Source organism: Spodoptera frugiperda, chromosome 26, assembly GCF_023101765.2.
Source record: "Spodoptera frugiperda isolate SF20-4 chromosome 26, AGI-APGP_CSIRO_Sfru_2.0, whole genome shotgun sequence".
NCBI classification, from domain to species: domain Eukaryota; kingdom Metazoa; phylum Arthropoda; class Insecta; order Lepidoptera; family Noctuidae; genus Spodoptera; species Spodoptera frugiperda.
This window is the reverse complement of record NC_064237.1, coordinates 7,465,915-7,484,690: the sequence shown is the minus strand read 5'-3', so window position 1 is coordinate 7,484,690 and position 18,776 is coordinate 7,465,915. Positions and strand designations below refer to the sequence as shown.

At 37.0% G+C, this 18,776-nt stretch overlaps 3 protein-coding genes across 3 annotated transcripts; 1 reads left to right on the top strand and 2 right to left on the bottom strand.

Moving 5' to 3' along the window:
• Nucleotides 1–271: 271 nt before the first annotated feature.
• LOC118264456 (intraflagellar transport protein 140 homolog) lies at nucleotides 272–7,069 on the bottom strand. The gene is made up of 11 exons (XM_050704952.1): nucleotides 6,713–7,069; nucleotides 5,406–6,626; nucleotides 3,761–5,320; nucleotides 3,489–3,663; nucleotides 2,826–3,004; nucleotides 2,143–2,328; nucleotides 1,501–1,743; nucleotides 1,193–1,265; nucleotides 1,023–1,115; nucleotides 676–792; nucleotides 272–500 (listed from the first exon to the last, which is right to left on the bottom strand). The coding sequence occupies exons 1-11, from the start codon at nucleotides 6,857–6,859 to the stop codon at nucleotides 406–408; spliced, it is 4,089 nt and encodes a 1,362-aa protein (XP_050560909.1). The 5' UTR covers nucleotides 6,860–7,069; the 3' UTR covers nucleotides 272–405.
• A 102-nt stretch (nucleotides 7,070–7,171) lies between these two features.
• LOC118264526 (nibrin) lies at nucleotides 7,172–9,315 on the top strand. Its single transcript, XM_035577055.2, has one exon. The coding sequence runs from the start codon at nucleotides 7,280–7,282 to the stop codon at nucleotides 9,209–9,211; it is 1,932 nt and encodes a 643-aa protein (XP_035432948.2). The 5' UTR covers nucleotides 7,172–7,279; the 3' UTR covers nucleotides 9,212–9,315.
• On the bottom strand, nucleotides 9,231–11,150 carry LOC118264528 (ribosomal L1 domain-containing protein 1-like). The gene is made up of 5 exons (XM_035577058.2): nucleotides 10,662–11,150; nucleotides 10,436–10,574; nucleotides 9,924–10,350; nucleotides 9,683–9,842; nucleotides 9,231–9,417 (listed from the first exon to the last, which is right to left on the bottom strand). The coding sequence occupies exons 1-5, from the start codon at nucleotides 11,039–11,041 to the stop codon at nucleotides 9,309–9,311; spliced, it is 1,215 nt and encodes a 404-aa protein (XP_035432951.2). The 5' UTR covers nucleotides 11,042–11,150; the 3' UTR covers nucleotides 9,231–9,308.
• Between the last annotated feature and the right edge of the window lie 7,626 nt (nucleotides 11,151–18,776).

The following is an 18,776-nucleotide window of genomic DNA, read 5'->3' as shown; positions in this document are numbered from 1 at the left end:
GGAGACTTGATTGCCATTTGGTCATTAAGGAAGCAAAAACAAAGTGTTATATCGGTTTACTTCATATTTTATTAGTTATTAAGTACGTAGTAGCAGCAGCAGAACTTTATTTATACGGTATACCTAATCTACCAGTATAGTATCATCACGCGCTTTTCAGAATAGGTACTGGTAGCATTACCAATATAGTATACTCGAAAGATAGAGTGGCCCTTTAATCCACCAGAGTTCTCTAAAGTGATATTGCAGGTTGATAAAAAATATAGGCAAATTTAAGCTTTAATATAGTTTATTTCTAGAAATTAAACTTATTTCTAACACAACTTAATAAATATGGACGGATTAATGGCTTGCAATGGACGGATTCTTTAATCACTTGTAATCGTTATAATGACGATTATAATCTTATACAACTTCTTCAATACTATGATCTGTCGAGTCGGGACTCATACTTTGTTCTTCTGGCTGCTGTTGTAGAGCTTTTAGTTGGTTTTCAAATCCTGTTACAAAATAAATAACAATTACTTAAATACTGCAAAATTGTGGCGTTTAAAATTGAAATATATTCTCGAGCAGGCAGTAGGTTGAGGGGGACTATTAATTTAATATGAATAAGGGCGAAAATGGTGCCAATTCATACTGGCTAGCGATACTTTTTTGTGATATAGTACTTACGAGGTGCATCGGCGTGGTTAGGTGCATATTGCAACAGTAATCGCAGAACTTTTTCTTCCGATATCAATCCCGGACGACCGGTTACGGCGCGCAAAAGCTGTTGACCAGCGACAACTCCTGTGAACATTTGTTATCAGTATTGTCTTAATATTAATAGTAGATACCTACATGATAACAGCGTTCGTTAGAAGCTTTCTTATTTGAATTACTTAAGAAAAAATTGGTAACAAAATCCTGAAAATGTATATGTATTTAATTATTAGGATGCGTTACAATCACTTATGGACAAGTTTGGAGAACGTATTACTCTAAAAAAAATTTATAATAACCAAGAAACAAGTTCTTACCCGGATTAATTTCTCCCGTTTCCAACATTTTCCTCACATCCATGAACCGTTTGACGATTGCACTTTGCTCTTGAAGCGCTGTTGTTTGGGCCCCTAGAAATTACGTTCAAGTTAATCACTTTGAATAAATCACAAGTAAATTATGAAGAAAAAGTAGGAGGTTTTATTACCTGTATCAGTATCAGAAGTTTTTGCCAAACATTTGATAGCTTCCTTGAGTGCGTCTAAAGCTTTATCGAAGTTCTGAAACACGGAAAGAAAAATTATTACTCTAATGCAATGAAAGCGGTCGCTTTCAACCGGCCTATCTAGAAATCATTGAAGAGGCCTATGTTTAGCACGACGTATTGTGGCTTTGTATTAAGCTATAATAATTATGATGGTGAATGCAACACAAAAAACAAAATTATTGCACCCTAGACAAAAATAAAGGTGAAATATTATTTACTGGTTACTCACAAAGTTAATTGGTACTCACTTCATACTCATCAACTTCGACTTTAGCGCACTCAGCGTAGAAAGCAGCAAGTTTCCCATACGCCTTAGCTCTGGTGTAGAAATGTAGTATGTGCCTCATGAGGTCCGGTCGAGTTCGCCAGTCCGCGCGGCGACGCAAGTAGTCGGCTGCCATCAACTGAGCGTTGCGGTCGCGAGTAGCCGCCGCAAAGGTTGCTATGCGATCCGCATCACCTGAACGCATCAGCCATCGCATTGCACCTGCCTGTAATATTGTTCTATATGTTATAACAGTACCTCTGATGGCAATGTAAGACCTCTGTGGAGGCCCCATAGCCCATCTGGGAAACTAACTAATAAAAGTTCTAAGACAATGCTTTGTGGTAGAATTCAAGCGATAGTCTTAAATCCCATTATAACATCTGAAAGGGTTGAGGACAGGACAGCAGTTGATATTTTATTTGATTAAAAAACTCAGTAAGTATTCAGTAGATAATGGATAAGAGAGCCGCCTCTTATATTGAATAGGTCCGACAAAGAAGATCAAAATACAGTAAGGTGGGGGTCACAATAGTTATACACCCCGAAATGACTAACTTGAGTTGTAAATGGCTTTTAACGAAATCGATTAAAACATATTATTCGAATATGCTCCAATATTTACCTTATCACCAGCATGTGCCAATCGTTTGGCAGCCTGATGGTAAAGACCGCGGGCTCCGAGAACATCAGCCAGTCTCCTAAGAAGTGCATCTCTACCAGTGGTACCTGCAGGCGCTGCTAATCTTTCACTCAGTTCTTCAGTTAGTGGTGTCGGTATCTGCTCCACTATATCTAAAGCTTCTTCGTACTGGAATCAGATCATTTATTATAGAAGAAGATTAAAAGTATGTAACTGATGAATAGAGCTTCAAGCTTGAGGAAGAAGGGTAGGGAGGCTAAAAATAAAATTACTGATGAATGTGTGATGATGTTGATAATAAATATTGATACGAAGAAAAAAACTAACTACAGTAACTAGATATCAAACTAAACCTACGTTAAATAGTTTAACCAAAAAACCAGGAAAACCCAACAAATAAACTTATTAATTGACAAATACAACGAAACCAATTTAGAATATACGAAACAGCAGGACCACTACAGACAAATAATCATACGACTGATAATACACTTTTTCTACGATAGTACCGAAGCGCTCGGCCGATACCCAACCAAATGAATGTAACGAAACCATAGCGCGATCTATTTCGATCCCAACGCCATCTATCGAGGATAAAGACAACTTGGAAAAGCTGAAAGGTAACGATGATAATCATGAAGAAGGTTCAATAAAATAAAGTTCACCTTTCCAGCAGTTGCTAACAATGCAGCAGCGTGTGAGTGCTGATTCGCCTGTCTCAAGTGAGCGGCCAATGTATTAGCTAACTCCGGATCCACTTTGTCGCCGAGAGCGTCTACTGCTGCGATGATTGCGTTCGTATCACCACTGCTCACCGCCAACTTTAATGCCATGTGGACTTTACCTGCTATTTTTTTTATTTTTATTTTCAATGTAGAGCACTTTTCTACGATTAGATAATTAAAAGTATTAACTGATGAATAGAGCACTATAGGGAGGTATAAAATTACTAAATATGGATAGATAAACGAAAGCTCTTACGTAATGTTTATAACTATTAAGGGATTGACTGAGACCAACTCAAAAGCTGAAAGGTAACGATGCATGAAGAAGGTTCAATAAAATAAAGTTCACCTTTCCAGCAGTTGCTAACAATGCAGCAGCGTGTGAGTGTATTCGCTTGTCTCAAGTGAGCCGCCAAAGTCTAAGCGTATCAGTACCTAGATCTTCTGTTAACAGCCTTTAATCAACAGAGGACGTATTCCGGTTGATAGTGAAGAATTTTGGGTTACGTCGACGATTTTTTCTTGTTTCTATGTTGGTAGACTAGGTAGGTATGTTTATTAACCCTCCTCAGCGTAACAAGTACCTACTTGTATTTGGTTTACCTGCTTTCTGATACAGAGCTATGGCCTGTTCTGTCTGTCCAGCGTTCTCGAGTATGGAAGCTGCGTGCAGAGCGTGTGTGGGTGATGTGGAACCTGCGCGCCAAACGAGGTGCCACGCACTTGCCTCCGCAGCTACTCGAATGGCTGACGAAACTGCCCCGCATTTTATATACATCTGTAAAGACAAATCGGAGATAAATCGGTACGTTATTGTTGGCACTAAATTAACCTTATTGCTTCACATGAAGAAGGTATTTGAAACACGTTGTTACCTTTACTGCACTTTCAGTTTTATCCGACTGCATTTCTAAATACCGAGCCATTTGGTAGAGTGATGATCTGTTCTTCTGACATAGTTTTTCAGCTTCCTCTACTCTGTCCTGATGACACAAAAGTCTGGTCTGTTCTCCAAAATCATTGGCTCGGGCGTAAGATTCCAACGCACCATCTAGATCACCAATGCTTTCTAAATAATGCCCCCACCACGTTATTAGGCTGGCATCGTTCGAATTAGCCACATACTGTGATAGTATGCCAGATTGTCCCTGTGCTACAAGCATTCTAGGAACATGAGGCACCAGTGTCCCAGCACTTTCAAACAATTTTAAAGCGGCACCAGTTTCCCCATTTGACCACAGAACTTTAGCTAGCTTATGTTGCGCACTCTTTATCAGTAGTATATTTTCCCCTTCGTGAGTCCCATTGGTTATTTCATTCAGACCGCCTTCCTTTGCTGATATCAACCGAGTGATCAAATCTGGTCTTTGTGCTTCTTTAAACAGGTTTTCAGCTTCTTCGATCATACCCAGATTGACAGCTAATACTGCAACCTTACAAGTGTCATCCATGTTATCGTCGCTCATCACTTTGCGCATCATCAAAGCGCCTTTGATGTTCCCCATCTTGCCTAAGCATACAGCACCGACATCGGGACGCTTGCGTGCGACGCAAACCTTCGCCAAGCTATCCCAAATAATAGAATTCTTGCCACCTGTTAGAGTAGTACCTACGACAACTGCTTTTTCCAAATACCCAGTAGTCATATAGTACAGAAAGTCCAGTACTTGTCTAATATTTGCAGGGTCATTTTCACCTATATCTGCAAACTCATTGATCAATATTGTTTTAATGTTTTGCTGTGATAAAATGACAACATACGGTGAGTATAAAGAGCATAGCATAAAGTCACTCATATAATAATCTTCAGAACTTGAACACCAATTTCTATATTCATAAAGACTGCCTTCGTGACACAAGAATAGATGTATGCGATCGAGATCAGCTGATCTCATATGCACGGCAACAATCCTTGGGTCATTACTGTCCCATAAAATTGCTATAGGGACACTTTGAAATGGAGGGGTGGAGTTTTCAGCTATAAGGGTATTTGTAATGACGTCATTTGCTACATCCCACAGATATAGTCTGGGATCCGGTGCTAAGCCAGCATTAGCGATACTGAGCGATATATAACGCCCAGTACAATTAACTGACGCTCTCATGACTTCACCAAAATCTTCAATCATTTGGTAGCAATTTTTTGGAGGGTATGGCATTCTTAGACCTTTTTTCGTGATCTCAGCTAGTTTGAGGGTGCCATCCATAGTGGCAATGACGATAAACTTGTTTGTATTTGTGACACCGATTGGTTCACCTTCGCCTTCAGTGCTGGGTAGTATGCCCAAGCTGGTTCCTGCTATAGAGTAGCATTCTATGTGTGGATTAACAACTCCAACTAGGACATCATTATGAATGATTAAAACATCAGTTTTCCACAGAAAACTTCTTATGAGTGAGAATTTTATGTCACTGTCCTTACTACACATCCAAATCTGAAAATTTTAAGTTTGAAGATTAGTGTCACATTGTAAAAGTATCTGTTTAAATGTTAAAAAGGAGAAAGCCAGCTACACATACCTGGACTTCTTTACCATCTCCTAGAGCAATGTATTGGTCTTTAAAAGCAAATGCTCTTATAGTGATTGAGGTATTGATCATTGATGTCACATTACTTTTACTAGTAAGAGCAACTTCATTAGCAGATTTCTGCACCATATGTATGTTAGGAGAATATCCCCAACAGACAGGTTGTTCTCGAAGAACAAATGCACTTGTGATGCAATTTACATGCAACAATGGATTCATTAAACCTTCTGAACCCCAGCTAACTTCCTTTACAGTACCTTTCACAGAAGTACTACTAATAAGTTTCCAATTATTCCTATGGTCTCTTCTCCACAGATACAGGTTGCCCTGGGAAGTCCCACAACAAAGAGTATCACTCAAATTGCTGTAACTGATGCTTGTAAAGATATCCCCTGCAACAATCTCCTCCCTCTCATTTGGCAAGACATCATTGTCCCCAGTATCACTGTCCCAAACCCTGATCAGATTGTCTCCAGTAATGACCGCCACATAAAAGTTACCTGCAAGAACTATACACTGGCCATTTCTTGCTGCCATTCTTACATGGGTATCTGTCATCAAGGAACCATCATCAGACATAACAAATCTGGTTAAACTAAGAGCTCCACCAGATTCCCAAGCTACCAGAAGGTAGATATTGCTGATTATACCCATAAATATAATGTTCCCAGGGGCATTCAGCACCTCAGAGCAAGCTCCATTATGATCTATGAATAAGATTACTCCATTATCTTGAGCAGCATAACATGAATGGTTGTCTGGTTGGGCACCTTCCCTCATTCGGGCAGTTGTCCTAGGCCTCCATGCAGCCAGTGCATCCAAAGCATTCTCATCTCCAGCCACTGCAGCACGGGCCAATCCTCTAATAGATGTTTCAGAACTTGGCCGTGGTGTACAGAAAGTAATATGGGTTATAACATCCCCGAGTTGGTGGTGAAAAGAAGTTAGTGGTGCACCTGTACCAGACTGCCAACCTGATAAAGAGCCTGCGGCATCTGAAGCCAAGAGTCTACCTCCTCCTAAACTGAAGGCTACCGATGTCAAGGCAGCATTATGGGGAGCCTCCAAGCGTGCCCATGAGTACTCTAACCAGATGTAGAGCTCACCACCGTCCCAACCAACAACTAAGAGACGTCTTATTGGGTGCCAGGCAAGAGCCGTTACTTGGTTGGACAATAGTATTGGCCAGTCACATCCTTCCAATGGCAAACCCTTAAAATAAAACGCTTATTTAATTACACATAAAAATTTGTCAGTAAGACTTAAAAGTTTCTAAGTAAGATTTGCAAGTAACTTACATTTTCTTGAAATATAGTAACAAAACCTCCTTTCTCTTGATTATATGATCCTATAGCCAATAGAGGCAGGGAAGGGTGCCATGTTCCCACTGTTGATACTACATTACCATCATTAAAACTAAGTTTTGTATCAATATACAAAGTCATTGTAGGAGCACAGCAAATGTATTAATTAAAGAAAAAATATGAAAAAATATTTTTACGAATAGAATACTAGGTAATAGTATATTCTCCCGGTAACATATTGGGTGTTTTATGCTGTTACTTTTCAAGAACTTTCTTCTTCAAATCTTAAAAACTGAAAACAAAATACTGTTTGCTGTTCTGTCATAAATCGTTGCCATGGAGATGTACTTGTCAATGATGTCAATGTCACTGGAATAGCCAAGACGTCCATAAAGACGTCAGCTGTTATTTTTCATAGCGTTATAATCTGTGTTTATATTTTAGTCTGTGCCGTACCTGTCATTGTCACCTAAATGTCAACAACAAAGTTGGTGTTATCGTAAATCACATCAGTTTGTTTAATTTCATATTTTGATCTTGTTTAAAAAGTAATTAATAAATATGTGGTGTTTGACAGCAGAACATGATAATCGAGTCATTTATATTGTTTCATCTAATCAAACAGTCGTAGGAAGAAATGTTGATAACCAAGCATGTAACTTTGCTATCCCTGATGATGCTTCATTAAGTAGACGGCATGTAATGCTGACCGTAATTGATAACGAATTGTTTTTGCAAGATTTAGGTTCTAGATACGGAACTTTTGTCAATTCCAACAAAGCCGAACATAATGTAAAAATAAAATTACAGGAGAATGATGTTGTAAAGTTCGGCAAATTATTCAGTGTATGGAAAGTTAAAGTTATAGATCTTGTAACATGTACTTCAACATTGAAAGGAGAAAATCTTCAGAATTTAAAACTGACTATATCTAAAATTGATGGCATTTTGAAGGGAGATTGGGATGACACTTGCAAATACTTAACTATGCCTGCTATTACATTGACTATCAAAGTTGTGCTAGCATTGGTGCAAGGATCTGATATTGTCACTGTTGATTTTTGGAACAAGTGTCTTGAGAATGTAGCAAGTTTCAAGGCTTTGCCAGATCCAACTGAGTACCTACCAAACATAGTGGAATCTACACTCAACAAAGAGGTTGTCTCATTCCTGCCAGATTCTCGGCGCAAGGCTTTGTTTAAGGGAAAGAAGTTTGTATTTTTCTCAAAAAGACAGCATGAGATGTATAAAACTGTGTTGATTAAAAGTGGTGCCACTCCAATGCTATTGAGTGAATCCAGAATGACAACCTCAATGCTATGTGCTGAAGATGTGATTGTAATTCAGTATATTGCCACTGGTGCCAGTCAGGAAACTCAATCACAGAAGAAAACAATCAATGACATTGTTGCCCAATTAAAAAATAAAGGTAAAAGAGTTGTGGCTGATGCAGAGATCGGTCTAGCTATATTATATTGTTCATTGAACAAATATTGTAATCCTAACTTCAGCTTCACATCAGAAGTAGTGAAGCAAACATCAGCACCTGCCAAAAACACAAAAGTGTTGGCCCCTGAATCCCAAGACTCTGCGTCTGAACAGAAAAATGAAAATGTTGTGATAGATGAGAGTTTGATGTCTGAAGACCATGCAAATGGACATTCTCATAAGAGAAAATTCAATGAGGTCACAACTGAAGGGCAAGCAAATGCAAACAAGAAGCTAGCTACATCTTGCTTGGTAGCCAATATAAAAACTGAAAGCGTTAAAAGAAGACTGTCAGATGATGATAAGTCAGTGAACCCCACAAAAAAGGTGGCTATGGATAAAGAAAATAACAGTGAAGTGTTACAAAACCCACCAGAAACATCCGATAATGACAGTAGTGATATATTTAATTTTGTGAAAACTGGCTCCACTAACAATACAGCAGGAAATAAAGTTAAGAAACTCAATCTCGCAAGACCACAGAAGAGGAAAATGGATGACAATAATGAAGATGAAAATCTGTTCAACTTTGTTCAAAGTGTGGTTCCAAATAGTCAGGTTACTATTGACAAGACTGACACTAATAATACATCCAAACAAAACTTTAGCATTTTTAACTTTAACAAAAAGAAAAATAATTCTGATGAAGCAGTTGATGAAAAACAGAATGTTCCTAAGGTCCAGCCACTTACAACAGATGAGATATCAGCAATGAGAGGGTCTAAACTAAAAGAGTTGATGGAGCTTAATTCCAATGCATTACCTACATTGAAGAAAGAAAAGTCTGAAGAATTGGAAGAACAAATGAATAAACTGGATTTATGTTGCACCATAGTAACTGCTTGTAATAATTTGATTGTAAAGCGAGAATCACTAATTGAGACTGATATTAGTAGTACTGTCCACAATACCTCTCTTAAGAACTTTAAGAAATTCAAAAAAGTATGGCCAATAAGGAGGTCTATAAATGCATCTTCCATAAACTTTGATAACACAGCTGCATAAGAAAAAATATTCTATATAATATGTTTAAATCTCATTTATTCAATGAAGACATGATTTTTTACAAGCCTGTAAAATGTGAATAAAGATTTATATTTAACTATTCATCATTTGTTTCTGATTCTTCTAATTCCTCACTGTCGTCTTCATCCTCTAATTCCTCTTCCTCCTCATCATCAACCTCTCTTTCCACTACTTTCTTGTTTTTGCTGTAAAAATTATAATACATATAAATATTAACATTTAAAAGTATCCCTAGGTATCTATCTAAAGTGTTTAAGCTAAACCAATGCAAGTTATGCAAAATATTAGGTATTACATATTTTTATTGTCTTAAGGTCTTTCTTCAAATTGTAAGGAAATATTTAACAAGTATGGAAAGTACACAGCATGGATTTTTCTACATACACACAAAAACAAAAGTTAATTTCTATTCAAGCTATGATATTTATATTAACAAAAACTATTGATTACCTGGTCTTGGGAGCCTGTTTAAGATTCTTCAGCTTGACAGTACCATCAGGAGCTACCCTGACAACCTTGCCAGGCATTGTTGATAGTTCATCTTCCAACACAGTGTAGTGCTTAGGTCTCTTTTGAGTTAGTCTTGGTGGTTTGATTGTGCTAGATGGCCCTAGAAAATGAAAAACATACTTTATAATACTAGCATTAAGGTTATTAGTTAAATAACTTGTTTAAAAATCCTGGTACTTACGTAAGGTGAGGTATAGAGGAAGTGACACTGATAGTGGCAACTTCAAAGATATGGCCCTAATGTTGGCTTCTCCACCAGGGAATTTAGTTTGTAGCTGGTGGACTAAAGCAATGATGTTTTCTTTTAGTTTCTCTTTAGGCATAGCCGTGTGACCTACAGTGATTGTTGAAGTCTCTCCTTCACTTAGACGTAAAATAGCTGTCCTAAGACCAATGTCAATACTTTTCTTTAAGTTTTTCTCTTCATTAATTCTAACAGGGACCAACATATTATGTTTTTTGAAGAACATCTTTCCCAAAATGTGTGAGACATGGTTGAGTACTCTAGTGTCTACCATTATGAAGTCATGTTGAGTTAACAGTCTGCGTTTCAGCTCAAATTGGTCATACTCCACCTTTAGCTGTCTCACTGGTAATACTGTTTTGACCTGAAATAGTAGTAATACAGTGTCAGAAAAAGTTACTTAGTACAGTTGTTTACATACTGTTAGATATTGTGTTTGAAACACCTACCCCAGTAACACCTTCCTTCCTTAAGATTTCTTCCCAGCGGTCAATAGTGGGTTCATGGTCATGTTTTCTTCCTTTCTTGATATCTGGGGTAACTAAGCACACTTCGCCAGTAGAAGCAACGGTGCTATGTGGTAGTACACTGGAAATGATAAATAATAATAGTATTACAATAATGTTATGAAATAGTGTGACAATACAAATTCAATGTAGAATTTCTTTTACTTACAATCTTACATTTCCTTTAGTGTTCTGTATTTTCATACAGTGGATTTCAGCGAATATTGGTTTCTCGTCTTCGAAGATTTTGTTTTTCTGTCTATCGTTGGGGACAATAACATCAAGCAAAGCAGTCAAACAAGAGTTAACTAAATCGTCTGTGATAGTCGCTGTAGGCATCACGTATTTAGCCTTCTTCTTCGATGCATCTTCTTTTTTAATTTCCTCCTTAACTTGTTTCACAATTTTTGTTTCTTTCGGTGATGGTGGAGTAAGTTTTGGTTTTGGTTTTTGCGGCTTCGCTTTTTTATTTTGCTTCTCAATTTTAACAGGCTTATTGTCTTTCTTATTCTTTGCCTTTAGCGGCACTTTAGGTTTTACTGATACCATTTTTTATAATAAACGAAGGCACTAAATTTAATGGATAAAAACCAATGTTGATAATATCAACAACACGGCCACCTCCGGTTAAATTCACATGTACAATATAACCTCACTTTTTACACATGCGTCAAGTACTTGTCAACTGTCAGTTGTCAACAAAAATGACAATGACTTTTGACGTCAATTTGTTCATTCGGAAATTGAATAGAAATTATAGAATGCTTTCGTTGAAAAATTAAGTACTATCTTTAAGAGGAAATACAAGAAAACATTTATGTTTTTGTTTTACACCGACTATTTGCTACTGTCTTGATGTTGTCTTTCTCCAATAAAAAGCTGCATATTTTAAAAAAAACCACAAATCGCGAGAAAAACGGCTAGCTTTTTATACTTTTCTATATAATTAAATTATTACTCTTTTAATGTAATAAATAGTAGTCTTTTGGTACATTTAACCTTATATCATATACTTAGAATGATATCGTATACTGATATCATCAAAAAACATAAATTATAAAACGTACCTTTTTATAGACACCCTGCAACGTTTTTAATGGCAATAAAAAGAGACAATTATTACCTACTGATAACGGTCTTATATGCATAGGTCCCTCTGGACCACTAGACGAAAGATTTGCAAGACTAAAAATTTACGTAAGTAGGTACATATGTAGGTAAATAAGATTCCAAAATAGGACTAATTAATTTAATCGCGTTCTAAAAATAAAATTATGTTACGACATAAATTACTTTGTAGACAAGTCAATTAACTAAATGTAGTCACCTACGTAAGTGAATGTTTCCTGGCCTACCGCCAGGCTACGTCGTGATTAAAGGTTCATTAGCAAGTGCATTGCCAGATAACACATAGCGAGGCAGGTTTATCAATATCAATTTTGATTCATCTTAACACAAAATATTACAAACATTTTAAGAAAAAAAAAGATGTTTCAAAGACCAGCAAACATCTGTACCTGACACACACAAATCCCGAAGAAAGTCAGAAAGGAATTACCCATCGACATTTATAGAATACATTCAGAACCCCCGATTAGAATTCTAAGGGAAATCTAGAATCATCCTGCTTTATTTAAAATTGTCTCGAAGCTTCAAACTGTGAATCTCGGGATTGAATAGGTCTGCATCATCACTTACCGTGGTGTTATGAAAGGTCACCAAAGGGCGCTAAAGGACGTAATTGCGTACTGCGAGAAGGGTGAGCGGCAATATCCATCTGTGAATGAATGTATTCATGTCATCTGCAAACAACATTTTCTTTTTCGAGAGCCGTAATTTAGGGGGAATTACTGGTGTTCAATAGAACAGGGTAGGCGATATCAAGAGTAAAAAACTGGGTGTTTATTTTATCGTAGAGCGACGTGTCATAACATATTCGTACCTACATGTAAAAATATAAGCGTTAACATTTTAAAACATTCTTTACGATATAGGTGCCTGTCGCATATAGGCACAGTACATAGGTGTCCACAGGTATCCACACAAATGCAGGATATTCTAAACTATTTATTACCAACTGACATCGAAAGAAACAGTTTAGACGGCGCTTTGTAAAATTGCGTTTCACAGTACAATTAAAGAGGTGCGATATTGCTTTCAGTTTCTGGCAAACATCCAAAACATAACACCTGTGAGCAAGAAAATGCATTTGTGGTCAAATCTTTCGCTGTATTTGCTAGGAATGAGCAAATATTTTACCTTTTTATGGGATAAAGAGCCTAGTGCACTGAAAGGAGTTACAAAATGAAGAAAGTAAGCTTTTAAACACGATTGTACTTTACTTATGTGGTGTAATGAATAAATGTATAAAATCTCAACAAGATAAACATAAAATGTGACAATCTGTAGATATCCTAGTCGAGTGGTTAGAGTTACCTAATTGCAGGAAATGGTTCATTACCGTAAGCGGCCGCCTGTTAGTAATTATGCACAATAGCTATCCTAAAAAGTTACGGTCTAACACCTAACTGTTATCTGCGGTTTACCCGTCCAACGTTAGCATCATTAGCAAGTTTCAAAGAGATATTTACAAAGAAGAGACGCGTCGTCTGTAAAGAAGATGACAGTTTACCTCTTTGCTGATATGAGACAGCTCAATAAGTACCTGAATATTTTTTATAGAACTAGGTGATTTCCATTCATGACTTGGCAGACTGTACATGAGGACTAACATGGGAATAGTGTGAATTACTGTTGTGTATTTGCGAGTAGGATGAGCGAGAAAACAATTTATTATAACATGAATATTTTAAACTGCGATCGGCTATCCCTTAGCTTGTAGTTATATTCCAATCCTGTCTGCCTAACCTCAAGCCTCTAGCAATCGATACTATTCGGTTTGTACAATAATACTTACTAAAATAAACATTGTTGAAATACCATATGTTTACAAATAAAATTTTCCTCTACAGCGGTAGCGGTAGGCCAAACAATTGTTATTTTTTGGCGAGGGAATTGAACCCGAGAGCCATAATCCTCAGGTCAGCTACTGCTGACGAGGTTGATTTGGATTGTGGGTCCCAATGGGGCCGAACATTTCTTCAACATCATCAGAATAATTACCATGGTATGCGATTGTTGCAAAAACACCTTAACGAAACTACAAAAACCCATAGCTATTAAACTACTTACAGCTAATAAAAAAGAACTTGACAAATTGTACGCTACTTTTAGGAACTAATGCCCGAATACTCAAACGCTACTCAATTTTAAGACGCTCTCAAATGTAAGTAGTTCTGTCACTATCAATTCTTTATAAAATGACAGAGATAGCACGATATTTAAATACAACTTAAAATTGAGTAGCGTTTGAGTATTCGGGCGTAAGGTATGCAGACAAAATCACGGGATAAAGCCAGTTCACTATAAAAGCTGTAGGTTATGTCCGAGGTCTGTAATGGATGCCGCTATCGAGATCGTTCATTATGCATGTAGGTGCTGCATGTTGTACCTATTGGTGAAACATGAATAGTTGATAACCTATTAGCAATTTAGAATGCATGGTAAACTTACTAGGTACTTGTTCTAGAATCTGTTCGGTACTGTTTAAAGCGAAATAGTTATTGTTGAGTGGAATACCGTAACATAATTTTTAATAGTTTTGAAGATCTTTCTGTGTTGAAAAATGGCAAGAAGCCCATATGAGACTATCTACAATAGTACTAACCTAACCTATACCTTTTTGTTTTGAATGTAGGATGGATTTCACGATACATTACTAGATAAATGTATAGCTATATCGTTGTTTGTAATATTATATAGCGGCACTGCTAAGAGCGCGGTCCACTTGATGGAAAAGGCAGGAAGTCTTATAATGGCTTCATTAATAGGAGGAAAGTCGGTTTAATAGGGACCGAAATAATAATGTTCTCATTGCGAAACTCACAAACTGCAAACGAATAAAGTTTGTACACTACGTTACATACAAACTTTTGCTTTTTCATGGACCTCTAACGATATAACTGAAAATAAGTTTTTAATGTTTTTACAACGAAATATATGTTCGGGAACATCTAAGGGCTAAAGTACGTTTGAGTGCAAACAGCCTTGACTTTAACTTCGCATCGGCGACACTATATCTACTAACTACATACCTTATGCTAGTACCTAAATAAATAGGTCACGTACATAAATGATACACATCAGATTTTATATAAAGTTACGCTCGTAAAAGTGTCAGACTCGTGTAGTCATAGGCAAGGTAACATCTGTTTTATTTAGTCCTCTGGGACCTGAACCTTCGGTAAGAATCCAATGCAATGCGGTTTTCGTCACCTAGCATTTTGATTTATTAAACTTTAAAGGATTTACGACGAGAAATAAACGTAACGTAGGCCATGAATTTTATATTATTGTTGGTCGAAAAAAAATTTAATTTTAAAGTCATTAATGTTTTACAGGCTTTCTTGTGACTGTGAAATTATTGATTGTAGAACAAAAAGAAGGATTTCAGTCTGAGCATTTTTTTACCTGAAACATTGGTGACAAAAGGTTTTTTTTTTTTATGGAAATGTTGCGTAGTCGGAGTTCAGTGGGCGCTGGGAAAGGGCAGCCCCTTCGACTTCATATCCCGGGGCTCTATTTGCTATTGCGTAGTTACAGTCTTGTTCGAGGGTACTATTTATTTAAGAACGTTTGTGGTACGAATACATAGCAAAAGATTCGTACATTAGGGCACACCTTCTTGTGTATACCTTTTCAGCTTTGTGTAACAAAAATATTTGCATCAACATTACTTTTGCTTGAAATATTGGTTTTGCGTATGATTGATGGCGAAAAATATTATGAATCGTGTTATTACTCACACTCTCCTGTAATATTTAACACAAGGAGGTACCTAAAATTAATTTGGTTTTCGTATTTTTTATTGATGATATTGTTTTTTGAAGATAAGTATTATGCAAGTATTAAGCGTTTAACTATTAGGAACAATCAGAAGGCTAATTTGCTTTTAACCACACACACGTTTCCACTTGTTTCACAAAAGACATTGCGATAATGTTATGTACGAATTACTCGAATAAGCCTACATTTCTGTACAGTAAACAGATCTTTCGACGATTTGGCACTGATTATAAATGTATTTGGGTATCCAATTAACTGTCAGACAAATAACTCTACGAAGTGAGTGTGTGTGACATGTATTACGGGAAAATTGCCTTCCTTTTATGTTGGTACCTCGGGCATCCTGGCTGAGCCGTATGTTTAATTACGTATGTTGGTATTTATATCATTCAATGTGGGAGTGTAGATACATGACAGGTTAGTTGTCGTGCACGCTAGGTGCTCGTATTTGGCATTTAGCTACCTACATGAGATTCCTTCGGTCTTTGATTATAGGGATAAAATAATGTAGCGTTCTCACAAATTAATCTTTCGCTTAGCGCTTTCGTTATCGTATCGCTCTCGAATTGTGTCCGGTATATGGCAATAGGCTCACCCCTTATTACATGGGACTTATAACACAAATGGTGAAAAGTGGTACAATGGGTACATTACATGGCCTACATTTTCGGGGATAAAAGGCGTGACGTTTGGTCTCTGTCAAAGTGACCCGCAGGAAGAGAAGGGAGTGGTTTTATTAGGTACATTTTATCTGCTTAGTGTATACACCCACATATAACCCAATAATGCTTTGGGATCGAATCGAACCAGGGCAGGGGTCATATTGTATAAATAGACATAACAAGATCAAGTTACAATTCACTTAGGTTAAACATGCGTAGGTATGCAATAATAATAATAGTAAATGTTTTTTTTAAATATAAGTATAGAAGGTAGATTCATTCACTACTCGCCCACATCTTTAACTGGGATTGATTGAAGAGATTTACTTTTATTAGAATGTAGATAGTAGATAATAAAATGTAAATATTGTGATTGTAAGCGAGCTGAACACGAACGAGACAAAGGCATTTTTTCAGGTGGTCTTATTCACTCTTTATTATTAATGGCATTTTTTTCAAGTCTAGAATTGTTCACTGTCTATTATTATTATTTTAAGGGGGAAAATCATCCAATGACCTCTCCCACCTTGGGTGAGGCGAGAGACAGTGTCAGACCCTTACTGTCTAAAAACCACCCCGTTCCTGCTTTTCGAGCCGGAGCTCCGGTAAGTCTCTATTATTTAGGATTAATAACATAATTAAAGAAAAAAGAAAGCAATACGCTAAGTATGTAGATATTGATGTCGGATTACATAGGTAATATAATACAACAACATAAAACTTTGGTTGATTCTCAAGATGTTTATTACAAAGTATAAAAGATGCTTGCCTTCTTGACACGAGCTGAAAAATTCTACGACATCTTTGAGATCAGCACTGTAGCATTTCCAGCGAGATAAGGCAACTGAATCCACTTACCTAGGTACCTATCTTAATAAATTCACAATATTTCGATAAAAGCCTGTCATTAATTGGATAAAATCAAAAGCTATTTTAAAAAACAAGTAAACGAATATTCAATAATCATAAAAGCGATTTATTATTATTCGGAATTTTTGGATTCCGCTGCGCAACGGTTTAAAATTAAATTAAATATATTTTTACTCAATTTTTAGTACGAAAGAGGTTTCTAGTTAACGTATTCAGGTTATAGAACTAAATGGTAGCTTTTAAGAGAGGAGAACCCGTGCTAATTACTTGTAAGTCATTGTTAAACGCAATGTAAAGAAAAAAAAAGTTGGTGAGTTAAGTGAGGTCAGTCGTCCAGAAAAATAATTGGTTTTCATTCAATAACAGTCTGATTGAATTCAATAGAGCCTGTTATTTTTGTTAATAGCCTAATTAAATTATTTGAAATTACAAGTACTTGCTTTCAACGATAAGGAGTCATCAATAGGGTATTAAAGTTGAAAGCGATTTGACTATGAGTTTCAGTGGTATTGAATAGGCGATGGGTGCTTACAGTAATATAGATTTAAACCCTAACTGCGGAACCTCCGTTTAATGCGTGTCCAATCCACACTTATCGGATTTTCGTAGTTGTTCTGGTACGTGCGATATTGATAAATCATTGGGGTGGATATCGACAATTACGCCGTATTTTACGATGCCGTGCCTACTTTATTATCAATTTTCCACTGTTGTCGTCAGCAAATGAATGGGCTGTGATTAATTAGGTGTTATTTTTATTACTATTCAATTAATAAAACGGTGTATTGCAAGGTAAGAAAATATTCATTTTGTCCCTGATTTTGTGAAGTAAAATATTATTAAAATCAAAAAGTGTGAAAGAAAATAATCAACACGAGTGTTTTCTCTGACACATAATGACACACAAGTGGTACAAGCGCATTGAGCCAAATGGGCTACCACAGCGGCCGGCGGCGGGCGGCGGCGAGTGCCGGAGGTATCTTTTACAACTTAATGCTCCATTCCAATCTTTAAACTAGCATTCGCTTCACGCGGCTTGTGGCGGCTTTGCTTTGAGTTTCGAGAATAAAGAATCTTTGCTACAATAGCGAGCGTTGAATAAATACGACGTTTGTAATGTAGTTTGTACAAGGATCGAGGGAAATAAGTTTCAGCGTTGGACGGAAAATAAACGTAATTGCTTTAATAAAAGGCGAAGTAGTCGATACTTTGTTAGTATGTTGGGGCAGAGCTGAGAATCCCCGGGGGTGTATGTGCCCGGTTTGTGAGCTCTCGGACCGCAAGCCGCGACGCTACGGCGCGACGTCTCTATATCTATATTACTACTGTCCATGCGAAATCTATCAGCTGCTCTCATCGCGAAATTCAATCAGGTTTCCACGCAGAGAAATTATTTAAAGTAGTTTTATGGGTAGCTTGTTATAATTATAATAGTTCAATTCAAGTTGATGTTACGGATTCATTTGGAGTGGTATGGCTAATATTACCTGTTAAAAAAACGTATTTTTGCTCGTATGTGTATTTGCTTTAGCTCCAACTACAATTCGAGTATGAATTGCATGAAATTCGTTTTAATTACTCAAATCCAATCAAGTGGAAGAGTTAAAATGAAAAATAAAAGGTAGGGAAATTTAGAGCTGCGCTACAATCGGGCTATGTCGGGGTAATTACATTGGTTTGTATTGGATAAGGGTGGTGGTTTGACGTAAAATATTCACTGGTAGTCGGCGGACTGCAGTGATTGCCCTCGGGCAACGCGCAGTGTCCCGCACAAACTCGTCTAAGCCGAGACCCGCACCACACCGCGCGTCGTCTGTGTTCCACCATTAAGCTTCGAATACACGCAC

Bases quoted from the DNA above. Each gene is read 5' to 3' on its own strand.
- LOC118264528 (XM_035577058.2), bottom strand. From the start codon at position 11,041: ATGGTATCAGTAAAACCTAAAGTGCCGCTAAAGGCAAAGAATAAGAAA. The intron at 10,575-10,661 runs GTAAGTAAAAGA...TATCATTTCCAG, and splicing joins ACTAAAGGAAATGTAAGATT to TGTACTACCACATAGCACCG. The intron at 10,351-10,435 runs GTAGGTGTTTCA...CTACTATTTCAG, and splicing joins GGAAGGAAGGTGTTACTGGG to GTCAAAACAGTATTACCAGT.
- LOC118264456 (XM_050704952.1), bottom strand. From the start codon at position 6,859: ATGACTTTGTATATTGATACAAAACTTAGTTTTAATGATGGTAATGTA. The intron at 2,329-2,825 runs GTGAACTTTATT...ATCTGATTCCAG, and splicing joins TGTTAGCAACTGCTGGAAAG to TACGAAGAAGCTTTAGATAT. The intron at 501-675 runs GTAAGTACTATA...ATTTTGTAACAG, and splicing joins TAACCACGCCGATGCACCTC to GATTTGAAAACCAACTAAAA.
- LOC118264526 (XM_035577055.2), top strand. From the start codon at position 7,280: ATGTGGTGTTTGACAGCAGAACATGATAATCGAGTCATTTATATTGTT.